The sequence below is a fragment of the Marmota marmota genome, unplaced genomic scaffold (assembly GCF_001458135.2).
Source record: "Marmota marmota marmota unplaced genomic scaffold, marMar, whole genome shotgun sequence".
Classification (NCBI taxonomy): Eukaryota; Metazoa; Chordata; class Mammalia; order Rodentia; family Sciuridae; genus Marmota; species Marmota marmota.
In genome coordinates, this window is record NW_026000082.1 from 16,859,990 (window position 1) to 16,877,542 (window position 17,553).

The 17,553-nt window shown below is 34.5% G+C and overlaps 1 protein-coding gene across 1 annotated transcript in view; it reads left to right on the forward strand.

The window, feature by feature from the left end:
* Window positions 1–17,553, forward strand: part of Spata6 (spermatogenesis associated 6) — a 126,387-nt gene that overhangs the window by 15,558 nt on the left and 93,276 nt on the right. Inside the window, exons 2-3 of the mRNA XM_048816309.1 lie at window positions 4,505–4,642; window positions 6,122–6,170. Of these exons, the coding sequence (XP_048672266.1) occupies window positions 4,505–4,642; window positions 6,122–6,170 (187 nt within the window). The remainder of the gene's footprint in view (window positions 1–4,504; window positions 4,643–6,121; window positions 6,171–17,553) is intronic.

Consider the following 17,553-nt stretch of genomic DNA (forward strand, 5'->3'; position numbering starts at 1 on the left):
CTCTCTCTCTCTCTCTCTCTCTCTCTCTTTTTTGGTATCAGGGATTGAACTCAGCACTCAACCACGGAACCTCCTACCCAGCCCTATTTCGTATTTTATCTAGAGACTGGGTCTCACTGAGTTGCTTAGTGCTTCACTTTTGCTGAAGCTGGCTTTGAACTCATGATCCTCCTGCCTGAGCCTCCCAAGCTTCTAGGATTATAGGCGTGCACTTTTTTTTTAATTAGAATGTTTAATTAATTTACATTTAATATTACCATAAGATAAATTTAATTCTATCATTTTACTATTTATTTCTATATGTCTTTTTTTCTTTCTCCATTCCTCCATAACTGACTTATTTTTCTTACACATTTTAATTTCCTTGTGTCTTTTTTTAGTATTTTAAGTGGTTGTCCTGATATTTACAGTTAACATATTCATTTTTAATAATATAGTACTGATTAATACCAACTTAATTTCAGTTGTACACTTTTGAAATGCTGTTGTTTTGTTCTGTTCTCCCTCACCTTCTTCATAATATTATTCACATATAAACTGCATCTTTGTACATATAAGCCCATCAACATAGTATAATAATTGGTGCTTTATTTAATTGTCCTTTATTTTAGAGAAATAAGAGGAAAATATATTTATATACTTTTTATATTCACCCTTTCTGGTGCTCCTTATTTTTTCATGTGGTTATGAGGTGCTATCTAGTATCCTTTCGTTTGAAACTGAGGGACTGTTTAATATTTCTTTTCAGGGAAGTTCTTCTAGTGATGAATTATTTCAGTTGTTGTTTATTGGAGACTCTCTTAATTGTCCTTCCTTTTTGAATACTTTTTTTGGATATTATTGAAAGTTTTCTTCCTTTAAATAAGTCATCACACTTTATTCTGGTGTCATGTTCATTCTTATTAAGGATTTCTGGAACCTGATGAATCAGTTTTCTCTTTTTGCTTTCAAAATTCTCTGTTGAGAATTCTTTTGACTATGTTCTACTGAAAATTTGATTATGTGTGTAACATGGAATTCTTTGATCTTATTGAATGTGTTGATTGTTTTTCTTTAAACCTTAGGAGTGCTCATCCATTATTTCTTGAAATATTCTTCTTGGCCCTTTCTCCTCTCCATTTGGGGTTCCCACTCTTGTGCTGTGCTTGATGGTGTCCCTTCAGGTCTCTCAGACTGTTCATTTTTGTTTTCATTCTATATTTTTGTTCCTCAGTTTGGGTAATCAAAAAAGTCAGCTTTTTTTTTTTTTTTTTTTTTTTGTGTCACTGTGACCGAAAGACCTGACAAAAGCAATGTAAAGGGAAAGTTTATTTTGGTTCATGGTTTCAGAGGTTCAGTGAATGGTCCCCAACTCCACAGCTCTGGGCCCAAAGTGAGGCAGAACCTCTGAGTGGAAGGCATGACAGAGAAAGCAACCCAGGACATGAAAGCCGGGAAGTAGAGAGAAAGTTCCATTCAACAAAGGATGAAATATAACACTGCCAATCTACTTCCTCTAGCCATATCCTACCTGCCTATAGTTATCACCCAGTCAATCCTCAGCAGAGGATTAGTTCACTGATTAGGTCACACCTGTCATAATCTTGTCATTACATTTCTGAAAATTCTTGCATTATCTTACACATGAGCTTTTGGGGGACACACCTCATATCTAAACCATAACAATAATTGACACACTTTCAGTTAAATTTTTTCTTCTGATAGCTCATGTCTCTGTTCTTAATTTCTTTAGTGAATTTTTCATGAAAGTTTGGTAATTTTCAACAGTTTGGTTCTTCTAAAATATTTAATTAGTATCTATTGTTATTCTCTATCTGATGAGATAGCATCATCAGATAGATAACTTTCCTTTTGCTTTTTAGTCAAGATTTCCTTTAATCCTTTCTACATATTTGTGATAGATTTTAAGCTGTTGTTTAATATGCCCAAATTCTGGGCCTCCTCAGGGATGTTAATATTGGCTGCTTTTTCTGTTTGTGGGTCAAGCTTTGTATTTCTTTGCATATGGTAATTTTTTTTTTTTTAAACTGGACATTTTAAATAATGTAGTGTAGAATTCTGTAAATCAGGCTGTCTCATCCCTCAGGTTTATTGACTATTGTTTTTGCTGCTCATTTATTTATTTATTTTCCTGAATGAATTGTGTAAATGTATTCTTAGTCATGTGTGACCACTGAAGTCTTTGCTTAGTTAGCTTATGGTCTGTTAATGATGTGACTTATATTTCCTTAAATGCTTTGAACCAATGAATCTCTTAGCTTTTGCTAAGGATCTCTGTGTGCATATTGGGGTATGCTTTCCATGTCTTAGCAAGCAGTTTGCAAGTTGGCATTAGTTTTCATTTCTAACTTTATCAGAACTTCAAGGTCAGCCAAAGATGAGAGATTACAGCTTTTTCAGCTCATTTCTGAGTGTAAGTACAGCCATGAACATGTTTATGATCTTTTAAATCTTTAAGAATATGGTTTAAGGCAACTGCCTTGCTTATAATTTTCTATTTGTCCCATCTGATTTTCATTAACCTCCCTTTTCCTGCTTTCTTTTTGGATAATTGTTAAATATTGTTTTTAAAAATTTGTAGCATTGTGCTTGAGAAAAGCATTCATGCCTTCTTGCATATGTTACAAATTGGAAAGAGACTTGGCAGTTCCAGTAAGCACAATTACAGCAGTGTTGTGCAATAGAAATACAACATGGACCTCAAATTCAAGCCAAGGATATATATGTTTTTTTAAATTTTTAGTGGCTACATGAAAAAATTGAAAGTAGCAGATAAAATTAATTTTAATAGTATATTTTATTTATATCGATACATTAAAATATTAGTCTTTCAACATGTAATTAATATAAAATTTATTGATATTTTACATATGTTTTATATTAAGTCTTCAAAACCCAGTATATATTTTATGTCTATCATCTATCTCAAATGTGGCTATCCACATCTAAAGGTCTAAGTGGATAGCCACTTCTTTGTTAAATAGCAGAGATTTGGAGGGACTTTATTTTGATTGTAATGAGGTAGAGTAGGAATAGAATATTTGTTGAGAACCTTTATTTTAGTGATCAATTGTGAGTAAACTAGGGCAAAAATGGAAAACAGAGTAAGGGAGAAATGGAGGCAAAATAGCTGGCCAAAAAATAATCTTGACTGCTGTATACAAAGGGACACCAAGTCTTAATCATTCAGTACAATAGAGTGTGTTGGTATGACAGGTGATATGGGTTTTAAGCTAACAATAACAGTAGTTAGTATTGATGAATGTTGTCAGGCCCTGTTCCAAGCGCTTTGAGTGTATTAATCTTATGACTCATTTACTTTCAGTGAGTAGGTCACTTAAACTTTCTTGGATTTCATGTATAAAATGTCTGAAGTGGAGTAGATAATCTCTGAACTTCTTAATACTGATGGTCCATTTCTTTTGCTACAAATGATAAAGAAAATAAAATTTTTGTCCTCATGGAATTTATAATAAGTAAAAGAAGTGAGGCATCTCCCTTCATTAAAAATAACATAGATAATAATCTTACCTTAAGAGAATTTCAAATGCTAATTAGAATTTAAAACATTTTTTTTTGTGTAAAATAAATTGTGTAGGAGACGGCAGTTGATGTGTGCCTAGTAGGAGTAAATGAGGAGGAGATGGAATGGAGTAGTAAGGAATTTCCACTCCTTAGGTTATACTAATATTTGTTATGTAAGTAATAAAGAATGTGGGGGCAAGAAAGTAATATGTGTGTTCAGAGAACAATAAAAATAAACTTTGAATGCACTGTTAGGGGTTGGAAGATTGGATAGTATTGCTCTGTTGGACTCAAATCTTCAGGAACCTTGATATCCTATTAGGAAAGAGTATGGTTGATCAACTAGCAATGGAATATAGCAGAGACTGGATAGACTGTGCTATGTATTATTTAGAAACTCAACATTTTCTGCCTAATACTTTCTGTAAATTATAACTAGGATAATTAAATGCAATTTAATATTTAAAAATTCTTCATTGGGATAAAACATTCTCTAGCTTTAAAAGTATAGTGTTGCTTTTGATGGGGGTATCTGTGGACGGCTATTTAGTTTGATGGAGATCAGTTTGTGCTTTTTTGTCAGCATTTTTTTATGCCTTAGTATAATGTTTCTTTTTTGCTGAATGTTAATTCTTTGTGATTAAATGATACTCAATAACTTTATGTCAGCATTCAACATAAAATGGGAGCCTAAGGCTTAGTGTTTAAAACTATTAGTGTCTGTCTTAAGAGCCAGTACACAGTGCTTCAAATGTGGCAAAAATAACCAAATGGAAAATCATAGATTTCTCAGTGATGGAAGATAGAAAAGCATTTCATTTCATTTGGTCTGTAACCATTAGGTTTTTTATTTTTCCTCTTTTTACTTGTGAATAGTTTTATTAGGTTACCAGACTACTATTTTTATGTAATACCTGATAATGCATTTTAGTAGAATATCTCACAGAATTTATATATCCATTTATCTGATTTCTTTCAGGTAACTTGTCCAGGAGTGGTGCTGAAAGACAAGGAGGACATCTATCTTAGCATCTGTGTGTTTGGCCAATACAAAAAGACACAATGTGTCCCAGCCACTTTTCCATTGGTCTTCAATGCCAGAATGGTGTTTGAAAAGGTTAGTTCAAATATCAGAACAAGTATTAAAAAAAGAGTTCCAATTTTTTAATAAAAGGCCACAATAAATTATTATTGCTTACTATGTGCTTTGGTTTAATTCAAAATGAAGGCTATAAATTAAATATTGCTTTTGATTCATTATTACCAATTGCATTTCTTTCTTTCTTTTTTATTAATTTTTTATTTACATATGACCGCAGAATGCATTACAATTCTTATTACACATATAGAACACATATTTTCATATCTCTGGTTGTATACAAAGTATATTCACACCAATTTGTGTCTTAATACATGTACTTTGGATAGTAATGTCCATCACATTCCACCATAATTTCTAACCCCCATGCCTCCTCCCTTTCCCTCCCACCCTCTACCCTATCTAGAGTTTGTCTATTCCTCCCATGCTCCCCCTCCCTACCCCACTATGAATCAGTCAGCCTTTTTATTATCAGAGAAAACATTTGGTATTTTATTTTTTACAATTGGCTAACTTCACTTAGCATTATCTTCTCTAACTCCATCCATTTACCTGCAAATGCCATGATTTTATTCTCTTTTATTGCTGAGTAATATTCCATTGTGTATATATGCCACATTTTCTTTATCCATTCATCTACTGAAGGGCATCTGGATTGGTTCTTTTTTTTTTTTTTTTTTAATTTTTGTAGTACAAAGGATTGAACCCAGAAGTACTCTATTATTGAGTTACATTCCTAGCCCTTTTTATATATATATATTTTGAGACAGGATCTTGCCAGGTTAACCAGGTAGGCCTTGACCTTGGAATCCTGCTCCCTCAACCTTTTGAATATCTGGGATTATAGGCATGTCCCACCAGTTGTCAGTTGTCTGTCCTCCTTCCATCTTCCTTACTTCCCTCCCTTCTTCTGTTTCACAAATAATTTTACCTTGTACCTGCTATTTTCCATAGAATGGATTAGCCACTGGAAACACTTGGTAAACAAGGAAAAATCCTCCCCTTTTGGAGCTTAATAAGTGCAAAAAGAGAATAAATACAGGGCAAGGGGACGAGAGGGGATTATATATTTTAAAGGGTGGTCAAAGAAAACAGTAACATTTAAATTGAGCTTGAATTATGACACCAAGTCAGTTATTTGAAGGTCTAGGGGGAAAGCATGCTAAGTAATGGAATAGTAAATTTAAAGGCTTCCTATTGAGAATTAGCTTGCTGAGGTGGAGGAGCACCAAGGAGGTAGATTTGATCATGGTAACATAAGGGGAAGAGCTAACAGATGATGTAGGAGAGAGTCAGAGCCATCTATAAAATTTATTTATAAAGTCTTTCATAATAGACATGGAAAACAGAGAAGAATGGATAGTTATGAATGTCGCATGTTTCTTGGAAAATGAATGTTTTGAGAATGGGAGGGAAAAATCAAAGATATTCTCATATGTAACTTCCTGTCACTTCCTCTCCCCCATCCTGCTTCCCCCTTCATCCCTCCCACTCTAGGTGTTCCCTGAAGCAGTAGACCCTGGAGATGTGGTTGCGCAGCTTGAGTGTAAGTTTTTAACTTTTAAATTCCTGAGTCTTAGACATTTTAGAAAGTATCATCCTTATGTTTTTTTAATCCTGGGTTACGTAAAAATTTGAAAGAGTATAATAGAATTTCAAAAATCTTGAGCTGAGATTTTTTTTCCACACTTTTTAGAATTTCATGATAATAAAAAAGATAATAAAAAAGAAGTTGTTTGGTGTAGTAAATCTAAGAAATATTCCTCTTCCTGTTTTTGTCAATGAAAAACAAAGAAGGAATTATTTAAATTTTCTATTGGACAAGATGGTATGGAGTGTTTGTGATATAAGGATAAAGACTCATATTAGGTGGGTTTTGGCCCTGCAAATAAAACTGTCTTTAACCTTAGTGAATACAAATTAAGGGAGTAATAACAGGATAAAAGTAAGTAAAAAATACATATGCCTTTTAATTTTGTATTACATTCACTATTTAAATAAATTATTTGCAGGAGATATTTTTTCAAGGCTGAGGATAACAGTAAATCTATCATAGTACTATGAATCAACTACAAAACTATATAACTATTTGTGAGAGTAGCACTGTAAAAGTGTACACTTGTAGAAAAGTTTACTGAAGCTCTGGATATGAAAGGGAATACTATTATTTATCCTTATATTTAGAAAGGACCCTGGAATCACCAAATTAGTTGAACATATAACTGTGGCTCAAAAGGGCAATAATATTGGGGATCCCTATCATCATCTGTCCTTGTCACACTTTCTTCCCTTCGTGCCCCACTGAACTCTAGCAGTGTAGAAACATGGAATCTGGCACCATACTAGAATCTGAGTACCTATGGAGAAAACAGGCCAATCTGTCTTCATGCAATGTATTGTTCAGCGAATCTTCTCCAGAGAACTATTTTTGGCATATGCCAGTGTCTTATTTGTTATTTTATAGCTGTTTGTAGCACTTGGTTTTTGTATTTTCCACTGCTAAGTAACAGTTTGGGGCCAGTGAGTAAAATTTTAATTTTTCCATACTCATTAGCTGGGACATTATATGTCTTGAGAACATGGGAGGTCTTTCCATCTTCTAAGGTATTTTTCAATTTCTTTCTTCAGTGTTCCATAATTTTCATTTTGATATCTTCTACCTCCTTGGTTTGATTAATTCCCAAGGGTTTTTTTGAGGTTATTGTGAATATAATAATTTTTCAATTTTTTTCCTCAGCAGAATACTGTTGGAATACAGGATAGCTATTGATTTGTGAATGCTGATCTTGTATCCTTCTGCTTTGCTGAATTATTTATTAGGTGTAGAAGTCTTATGATAGAGCTTTTTGGATCTTCTAGATATAGGATCATATCACTTCTCTTTTTCTATTTATATCCCTTTAATTTCCTTCTCTTGCCTAAGTGCTCTGTCTAGAGCTTCAATAACTATATTGAATAGGACTGGTGAGAGTGGACATCCTTGTCTTTTTCCTTATTTTAGAAGAAATGCTTTTAGTTTTTCTTCATTCAGTATGACATTGGCTTTGTGTTTGTTATATATAGCCTTTATGATGTTGAGGTGAATTCCTTCTCTTCCTAGTTTCTCCAGGGTTTTTAACATGATTGGATGCTGGATTTATCAAAGGCCATTTCTACAACTATTGAGATGATCATGTGATTCTTGTATTCTGTTGATGTCCTATATTACATTTATTGATTTGTGTATGTTTCATTCTTGAGACAAAACCTATTTGACCATGGTATATTCTATTCTTGATGTGGTTGATAATATTTTATTAAGGATTTTTTCATTTATGTTCATCAAGCATATTGGTCTGTAGTTTTCCTTGATGTGTCTTCATTTGGTTTTCCTATCAGGGTACTGACTTCATAGAATGTATTTAGGTGTGTTCACTCACTTTTAATTTCATGGAATAATTTGAGAAACTGGTGTTAGTTCTTACAGGTCTGGTAAAACTCAGCTGAGAATCCATCTGGTTGATTGACTTTTCTTTGTTGGAAGGCTTTTAATTTATGTTTCAACTTCATTACTTAATAGTGATTTGTTTTTCTGTATCTTCCTGGTTCAATTTGGGCAGGTCATATGAGTCTAGAGATTAATCAATGTCTTCTATATTTTCCAGTTTATTGGAGTATAAATTTTCAAAGTAATTTCTAGTGGTCTTCTTGAAAATGCTGTATGGTGATATCTCCATTTTCATTTCTAATTTGTTAGTTTGAGTCCTCTCTTTATTTTGGTTAGTTTTGCCTAAGGGTTTATTAATCTTTTTGAAGAAACAGTTATTTGTTTTATTGATATTTTGTATTTTTTATTCTCAATTTCATTAACTTTGGCTCTGATATTTCCTTTCTTTTACTGATTTGGGGATTAGTTTTTTCTTTCTTTTGTAATGCCTTGAGGTCTAGCATTAGATTTATTTGGAATCTATTCTTTTTATGTAAGTACGCAGTGCTATCAATTTTCTAGATCTGACTTCGTACTCTCCCAGAGATTTTGATGTTATATCTGTCCTCATTTGTTTCTAAGAATTTCTTGATTTTTCCTATCATTTCTTCTATAATCCATTCCTCATTCTAGAATGAGTTTGGAAGAGTTCCCTTCTTTTGTGTTTAATGGAATAATTTGAGGAAGAATTGGTTTTATTTCTTCTTTAAAGGTCTTGTAGAACTTGATTGAGAATCCATCTGGTCCTGGGCTTTTCTTTGTTGGCTTTTATTGGTGTCTTCTATTTCACTGTGTGAAATTGATCTGTTTAAATTGTCTGTGTCCTCCTGTTTCAGTTTGGATAGGCCATATGTAGAAATTTTTCAGTGTCCTCAGATTTTCTATTTTATTAGAGTGAATTTTCAAAATAGTTACTGATTTTTATCTGTATTTCAGTAGGTCTGTTGTAATATTTCTTTCTTCATCCTGAATTTTAGTAATTTGAGTTTTCTCTCTTTCTCTTTGTTGGTGTGGCTTAGAGTTTATCAATTTTATTTATTTTTTCCAAAAATCAACTTTTTGTCAATTCTTTGACTTGTTTCTTTTGTTTCAATTACATTGATTTCAGCTCTGATTTTAATTATTTCCTCTCTTATACTACTTTTGGTGTTGATTAATTCTTTTTCTAGGCCCTGGAGATGTAATGTTAGGTTATTTATTTGGTGATTTTCTATTGTTTTAATGCATGATTTCAATGCTTGAACTTTCCTCTTAGAACTGCCTTCATAGTGTTCCAGAGATTTTGATACGTCATGTTGCTATTCTCATTTACCTCTAAGTATGTTTTAATTTCATTGTTGATTTCTTTTGCTATTGTTCATTCAGTAGTGTATTATTTAGTCTCCAGGTATTAGAGTAGCTTCTATTTTTTATTTTATTGTTGGTTTCTAATTTCATTTCATTATGATCTGACAGATCTGACAGTAATGCAAGGCATTACTTCTATTGTTTTTTTTTTTTGTATTTGCTAAGAGTTGCTTTGTAGCCTAAGATATGGTCTATTTAGGGAAGGATCTGTGTGTTATTGAGGAGAAAGTGTGCTCAGTCATTGATGGATGAAATACTTTTTATATGTCTGTTAAATCTAAATTATTTATTGGATGATTTAGTTCTCTAGTTTCTTGATTTAGTTTTTGTTTGGAGGATATATCTAGTGGTGAGAGTGGGGTGTTGAAGTCATCCAATATTATTGTGTTACAATCTGTTTGATTCTTGAAATTGAGAAGGATTTGTTTGTACATAGATGCTGTATTGCTTGGGTCATAAATATTTATGATTGTTATGTCTTGTTGATTTATAATTTCTTCAAGCTGTATGAAATGTCCTTCTTTGTCCCTTCTGACTAACTTTGCTTGAAGTCCACTTTATTTGATATAAAGATAGAAACCCCTGCTTGTTTATGAGATCCATGTTATCTGAGGACAACAGCCAGTGTCTCTTTGGGGGGTTCTTCCTGCCCAGGGTAATCCCAGCTACCCTAAAACTTACAATCTCAAATAATTAGCAAATAACCAAGATAAATACTCAGAAATATATTTAAAAAAGTGAAGCCCCTGATAGATCTAGTCCACATGGATGCTGGAACTAGACAAAGGAAAAATGGCTTGGTGGTTTATTTAGGGAGTACATCAAAGGCAGGGATAAGGTTTCCAGGGTGTAGTCTTGCTTCCTGATATATTGCAGTCTGCAGGTTGATTGACATCTTGGCAGGTCACACCTATTTCAGGTGCTGTGTGTGATCTTTGGCAGAGCTTGAGGGAGAAGTTCACCTGCATCAGGTGGTCAGTCCCTGTGGGAGGTGCCATGGGGAGTTCCCAATGCCAGACTTAATCCCTTCAGGAGGCTACTATGAGCAACAGTCCACACATAGCCAAAGGACAGATTGTGACACATGTGAATAATATGATTTTCACTGCCCTTTCACCTTTAGTCTGTGGATGTCTTTGCCTATGATGTGAGTCTCTTGGAGACAGCATATTGTTGGGTCTTGTTTTTATTCGAATCTGCCAGTCTACGCTTTTTGATTAATAAGTTTAGGCCACTTACATTCAAAGTTATTATTGAGATATAATTTATTTTCCTAGTTATTTGGTTTATTTATGATGCTTCATTTGAATTCGTTTCTCCTTTGATTGATTATTCTTTTAGTGCAGTTATTCCCTTTTCTGGTTTTTATTTTTATTTTTTATTCTTATTCATGAAATATTCTGCTGAGAATGTTCTATAGTGAAAGCTTTCTACTTGTGATTTTGTTGTTGTTGTTGTTGTTGTTGTTGTTTATCATGGAAGGTTTTTGAAAGGAAAATGAGGAAACAGGAGACGGGTGAGTGAGAAATGAAAGTCGGAGACCAGGCAGAGATACACATAAGAGTTGATTTGTCAGAGCTGACAAATAAAGGCACATCTTCCCATATACGGAAAGAGTCAAAAAAAGGCTTGGGGTTTGAGACTTTTATGGGGCAGGCTCAGGGATTAGAGCTGGGTGGATCCTAAGGCTGTGGTTAAGGGCGGGGTTGATATGAGTGAGTGGTGAGCCTTTCTCAGAAACACCGTTGGGTGGAAAAGTGAAATTTTTCTTAAAATGGCAGCTGTCACTTAAGATGGCCATCCAGATGCTAAGCAAGAACCTTGAAGTTTTTATTTCATTGTCAAATCTGAAGCTTAATTTTGCTGGGTATAACATTCTTGGTTGGTATCCATTGTCTTTCCAAGCTTGGTATATATCATTTCAAGACCTCCTAGCTCTGAGCATCTGAGTTGGGAAATCAGCTAAGATTTGTGTTTGTTTCCTGCCAAACATAATGGGAGTCTTTTTCTCTGGCATCCTTTAAAATTCTATCCTTATTCTGTATGTTAGGCATTTTCGTATTAACGTGCCTTGCTGTGGGTCTATTGTAATTTTGTATGTTTGGGGTCCTGTATGCCTACTGTATTTGATTTTTCATTTCATTCTTTAGGTTTCGGAAATTTTCTATTATTATTTCATTGAAAAGATTGTGTTTTCCTTTGGTTTGCATCCCTGTACCTTCATCTATCCCTATAAATCTTAAATTTGGTCATTTCATGTTATCCCATATTTCTTGGAAGTTCTGTTTACGGTCTTTTAACATCTTTTCTCCATGGTCAACTTTATTTTTAAGATTATATATTTTGTCTTAATTCCCTCTAACTCTGTCTTCCAAGTGATGTAGTCTATTGGTCATGCTTTCCATTGAATTTTTAATTTGATTTATTGATTTCTTTATTTCAAGGACTTCTGCTTGATTTCTTTTCAGAATCTATATATCTTTATTGAAGTGATCTTTCACTAATTGTATTTTCTCTCTGAAGCCACTCCTTAAGTCATCCTTTTCCTTGAGGATCAGTTTAACAATTTACATTCTAAACTCCTTCTCCAACATTTCTTCTACTGTGGTATCAGTGGATTCTGTTATTAGAACATCTTGCTTTGTTTGAGGTTATTTTTTCCCTTGTGTTTTCATGTTATTTGTGTGTCTACCCATCTAGCAGTGTGCTTCTGAGTCAGCACACTTTCTACCCTATAGACTTTCAATGTCCCTGAAGGTTTCCAGTATCTTGCTGTAAAAGGGGGGACAAATGATGTCAGCAACCAGTGTAAACAATATATAGCCTTAAACCAAATATCTCCTGCTAAGACATCTACAGTTTTGTCACAATAAACAGAAATGATATGTACAATTATTTTCTATAATAAAAACAGTAAGTTTGTTAGAGGGTTTACAGTTTCAAGTCATGGACAAGGGGAGAACAGAACTAGAGTAGATTGTGATGATTATGAATAAGGAGGATAGAAGATAGAAGTAAAAAATTAAAGGAAGAGTGGAAGAGGGAGCTATAGAGGTTGGCTATCAGCAAGAGAAAAGAGAGAAAGAGAATCAAGGGAAATGTATAAATGAGAGAAAATATATGTAAAGTAAGAATTTTAAAAAATTAAAAATAGAAAAAAGTAAAAGAATATAAAACAGAACTGAAGTATGCTGATCAGACCTCCTAGTTCTCAATGAACTGATCCATGAAAAAAATTGGTTTCAATAATGGTAGAAATGAGAAGGGGGAAAAAAAAGGTAAGAAAAAAGAAAAAAAAATCTCTATGAAAAGTTGGGGAATTCTTTCCACTGGCGATCTAAAGGTTTTATTAGCTTCCATTTTCCTCCCTAGTGTGGAGTGTGATGTTTGCTCCATCCTCAGGGTAGAGTTGCTAGTGAGAGGATGAATTCTGGAGGCAGAGGCAGGGTTTAGGCTTAGGTAGGCTTCTAGTCTCTTCACTGAATGCCAATTGGTTTGGAGATTTTAAATCTGCGTACTTCCAGGGCCCAATAATTGCCAGTGCACACTGGAAGGCTGTAACCTAGGGATCTCCTTTGGGTTCCACTCGTGTGGTGTAGGAGCCAGTTCTTATATCATGATGTTGCCTGCAGAACCCACGATTCCTGGCTTCAGATTCAGTCTCCAAACTCAACTCTCTTGCCCCTGTCCTTTCTAATTACCTGCCAGGTGCTTATCTCCCAGCTGGTCCATCAAGCAGCTGGGTTGAAAGGGGAAGGAAGCTGGGTGTATTTGCACCAGTAGATGTCTCCTGTGCAAACCTCTCTCCATGCTTGTTTTTCTTCTGATCACTTAGACCAGTCTGTCTCATGCATGGGTTAGACAGGCTTGTTTTTTGGGCCAGACTTGGGTCTGCCAGAATCGGGTTCCTCAGCTGTCACTGGGGGCCAGGCTGAAGATGCAAAATGGTTTTTCCCTTTGTCCTTTGTGTGCCACCAGGAGATGCAATTTCCTTCTTGTACAAGGATATTGTGCAGTGGACCAGGCAGAGTCTTTGATCTCTAAACTCTTCATACCCAGACACACCTCAGTTGTTCCTAAGATGTCATTGTTTTTATTCCCTATCACTCAGTATACTGTGTTCCCAGGAGGACCCTTCTGGCTTTTATATCTGGCTGCTGCGGCTGCTGTTGCGGCTGCTGCAATGGCTGTGGCGCTTGAAATTCCTTCCCTATTTTATCCAATCTTCTGATTCCCCAGTCCGTTTTGAGTGTCCAGTATTAAATTCCAGTGAAGTCCCCCTTAATCTTTGTCCTTTCACTCACCTTGCAGTGAAGCTGCCTGTCTGCTTTTCTTGGTTTCACAACAGGGAGCATCCAGGGAAATGATCTCTGTCCCCATCTTCTTCTCTCCCTACTACCTTATTGGACACTTGTTTATGGTCTATCTTAAGGTCTCTCTTTGAAATGTTATCCAAGTGTGCTTAAAACAAAAGTATTTTGCTGACCTTGATTGAACTATTCTATATACATCTAAAGTCAAGCATCACTTAATGACAGGTATCCATTCTGAGAAAAGTGTTGTTAGTCATGTGAACATCATAGAGTGCACTTACACAAGCTTTGGTATTATACCTACTACACACTTGGGCTATAAGGATAGTCTGTGGCATATTCTTTTAGGCTACAAACTTAGATAGTATGCTGTTTTTCTGAACACTAGGCAATTGTAATACAATGGTCAATATTTTGTATCTGAACATATCTAAATATAGAAAATCTACAATAAAAGAGTACTAGGGGATAGAGATTTTTCAATTCCATTATTGAGAGGACCACAGTCTTATTTGTGGTTTGTTGTTAAACACAACATCATTATGCTATGTAGTGCTATTTCTAACATTTAGGTCAAGTGATTGGTAATAGGTCTTCTGTATTCTGATCTTAATTTGGGGGGAAGTGTTTGGTTACTTTATTAATTACTAAGAGAAGGGTATTTAAATATCTAATGATAATTATTTGTTTCTCTTTTCATTTATATGACATTCTGTATCATATAATGTTATGGTTATTAACTTATTGTCCCTCAGTACCAAATTCAATCTTGTTTCTTCTATAGAAATTGATTTGGGTCCTTTAAATATTTCTTTTCTCTTCAGTTGGCACTAAAACTTTGTACATTAGAGGGCCATTGAGAAATATTGCAGGAGGAAAGGATTTTGCTTCCAGGTACTGGTGTGTTCACTTGACTTTTCCCAGCATCAGTCTTCTGAAGCCCTTGTATCTTCTAGCCAACCACAGCTTCCCTTAGCTGTCCACTTTTTGGGTGTTTTCTAGCAAAGTGCTTCTGGTGAAATACTTCCCTGCAAATAGCTGCCCTGATACCATAGAGGGAGGATTTTTGATAACTTACAGAAGGTGGATCTCCATTAAGTGCCACTGATGTGGCACTAGAGTGACATTTCTTTTAGTGGACCAAGGTGGTCCTTCCTTCCCTAAGATCTGGACATGAACACAGAGAAGAGTTTGGGAAGCTTTTCCTTAGGTGTTTTGTTTGAACTGTAGGGATAATGGATTTTTCTCTACCTGCTACATCTTTCTATATTATCCCTCAATACTTGTATACCCTGTTATAGGTAATAGCTTTTATATTAAACTTTGCCTGTATGACTTGTCTCTGTTAATTGGAGCCAACTCATATATTTATGTTGAATTCATTCTGATCTCATATACATTTATAATTGTTGTATCTTCCTGGATCTTAACTACATTTATGTTGACAAAATTCACGGTAGCAAAATTACAGTCATTTCAGATTTCAAACATTTCCTATCAATCTCAATAAAAGGCTTCTATACTTTTCATCAGATCTTGAGATCTATTCTAATCAGAGTACGGAGGGATGTATAGTATGCTGATGGTTTGGCCTGCACTTGTTCTACAGTTCCAAGAACTGTATAGATCTCTAATGAAAGGGGAAAGGGAAGGAATGGGTGCTGATGAGGCAGCTCATGGATGAACCTACAGTGAGTCTCCATGCTATTGAACCTTTAAATGTGAACAGTTAAAACAGAAATGATAGAAACAACCTACTGAAATAAAATGTAAAATTGAACCCAAAGAAGTAAAGCAGTTTGGCTTTGTGCCAATGGAAGCAAATGGAAGCATTTCAAACAAGGGAAGTTACTGATTCTGACTCTTCCAGAATTTCCACTTACCAATTCTTAGAATTGTGAATTGCTTGTATCATTTCCCATTGTTTAAAATACAAAACTAATGTGTTAGTCTAAAATTCAAAGTTTAGTAATTAAGAATATCTTATCTAAAACTAAATTGAAGATGATTGAAATATTCAAAGGATCTTAGGAACTTCTTACATGATGGACAGTCTCACAAATGGTCAGATCTGTGAGTGACCTCAGATAAAATGATTACAATAGACCTTGGACACAATATCACTTAAAATGTCCTTTGTTTGTTATTATTGGTGATTTTTATTATTTCTATAGGTATATTGTAAAACTTACCAATTCCATTTCACATCCTATCAGCACATCAAGGAAACTCCGGAGAACCAAAATCACTTTAGGCTTTTGAGAAAAATATATTAATGATTCTGATAGACACACACACACACACACACACACAAGTATATACATATAAAATTAATATATATTAAATGCAAGTGATAATTAAAGCATAATAAGGTAATTTTACATTCATATGCAAGGTATTCTCTTGAAAAATATTTTCCGGGCCTATAATTTGCTAGAATTATATTACTTATCCCTAAACCCTATACTGGGAACCATTTTTACTCAAGGAAGAATGAAAATTTTTTCTACTTCATAGACATCTACCTATCCTTTTTTACTGAAAGTTTACAGATTTTTTTACACACACACACACACAGTACTACCACATATATTAAAAAGTTCTCCCTTCATGGCATGTTGCCTCACTTACTTCCAGTCACTGCTCAAAGTTATAATTAGAAAAACTTTCTCTTAAAACATATAAAATAGCATCCCCTTTGGTCAGCATCTCAGTCTTTGTCCCATTATTTTTAGCATTGTAACATTTATACCAGGATACTTATAGTGTTTAAGGGTATTACCATAGTGTGGATATTGAATGTCTCCCAAGGTCTGTGTGTTAAAGTCTTGGTCCCCAGGGTGGTACTGTTGGGAGGTGATAGTAACTTTAGGCTGTAGGTTGTAGGGCATTGTGGGAAGTCTTTAGGTTATTAGGGATGTGCCCTCTTAAGGGATTGTGGGACCTCCCTCTCTTCATTACTCACTCCTGCCATGATGTGCTGCCCTCACAATAGGCCTGAAGTATTAGGGTTAAATCTTGAATTGGAACTTCATACCTGTGAGCCAAAATACCCTTTTCTCTGTATAAGTTAAATACTTCAGGTATTTTGTTATAGTGATTGACTACCACAGATATGCTGTTAAAATTTCTGCTAAAATAGGAGATATAAATAGTTCAGCAGTAGCTCAGGGCCAAAAAAAAAAAGAATGGACTTACTGTTTTTCTTCCTAGAACTGATATATTATTTATTTTTTATTTTGTGTCTTAGAGTGTCAGCTTTATAAGGACAGAGACTTTCTCTCTTTCTCTCTCTCTTTTTGTAAATAACTTTTTATTTATTTTTATTTGGTGCTGAGAATTAAACCCAGTGCCTTTCACATGCTAAGCCAGCACTCTACCTCTTAGCCACAACTCCAGCCCCCAACATTTTTTTCTCTTGTTCACTGTTGTATCCCTAGAGCATTTAGTAGAACCTAGAATATGCTGGGTATTTGATATCTAAGGCATTAAATAAAAACAAATGCATCATATAACTGCCTCTAATTACTATTTTTATGACTATTGAAAGTTTCCTATTGAGATGCCTATTTATAACGTTAAAAGCCTTTCATTAGAAACATATTTTGTATTTGAGAATTTATAGTAGAGTAGCTATTTGGGCCTAATTCCCTTCAACATTTTGATAAAGAGAAAATATCATCTTTCTTTGTATAGCAGTAGGTTTCTAGGTGCCCCTGTTGAGTTACCTTGCCTATAGGGAAAACCAGCATTTTTGTTTGAGCACCTGCTTCTGAGCTTCTAGGAATTAGTAGTTACCTAGT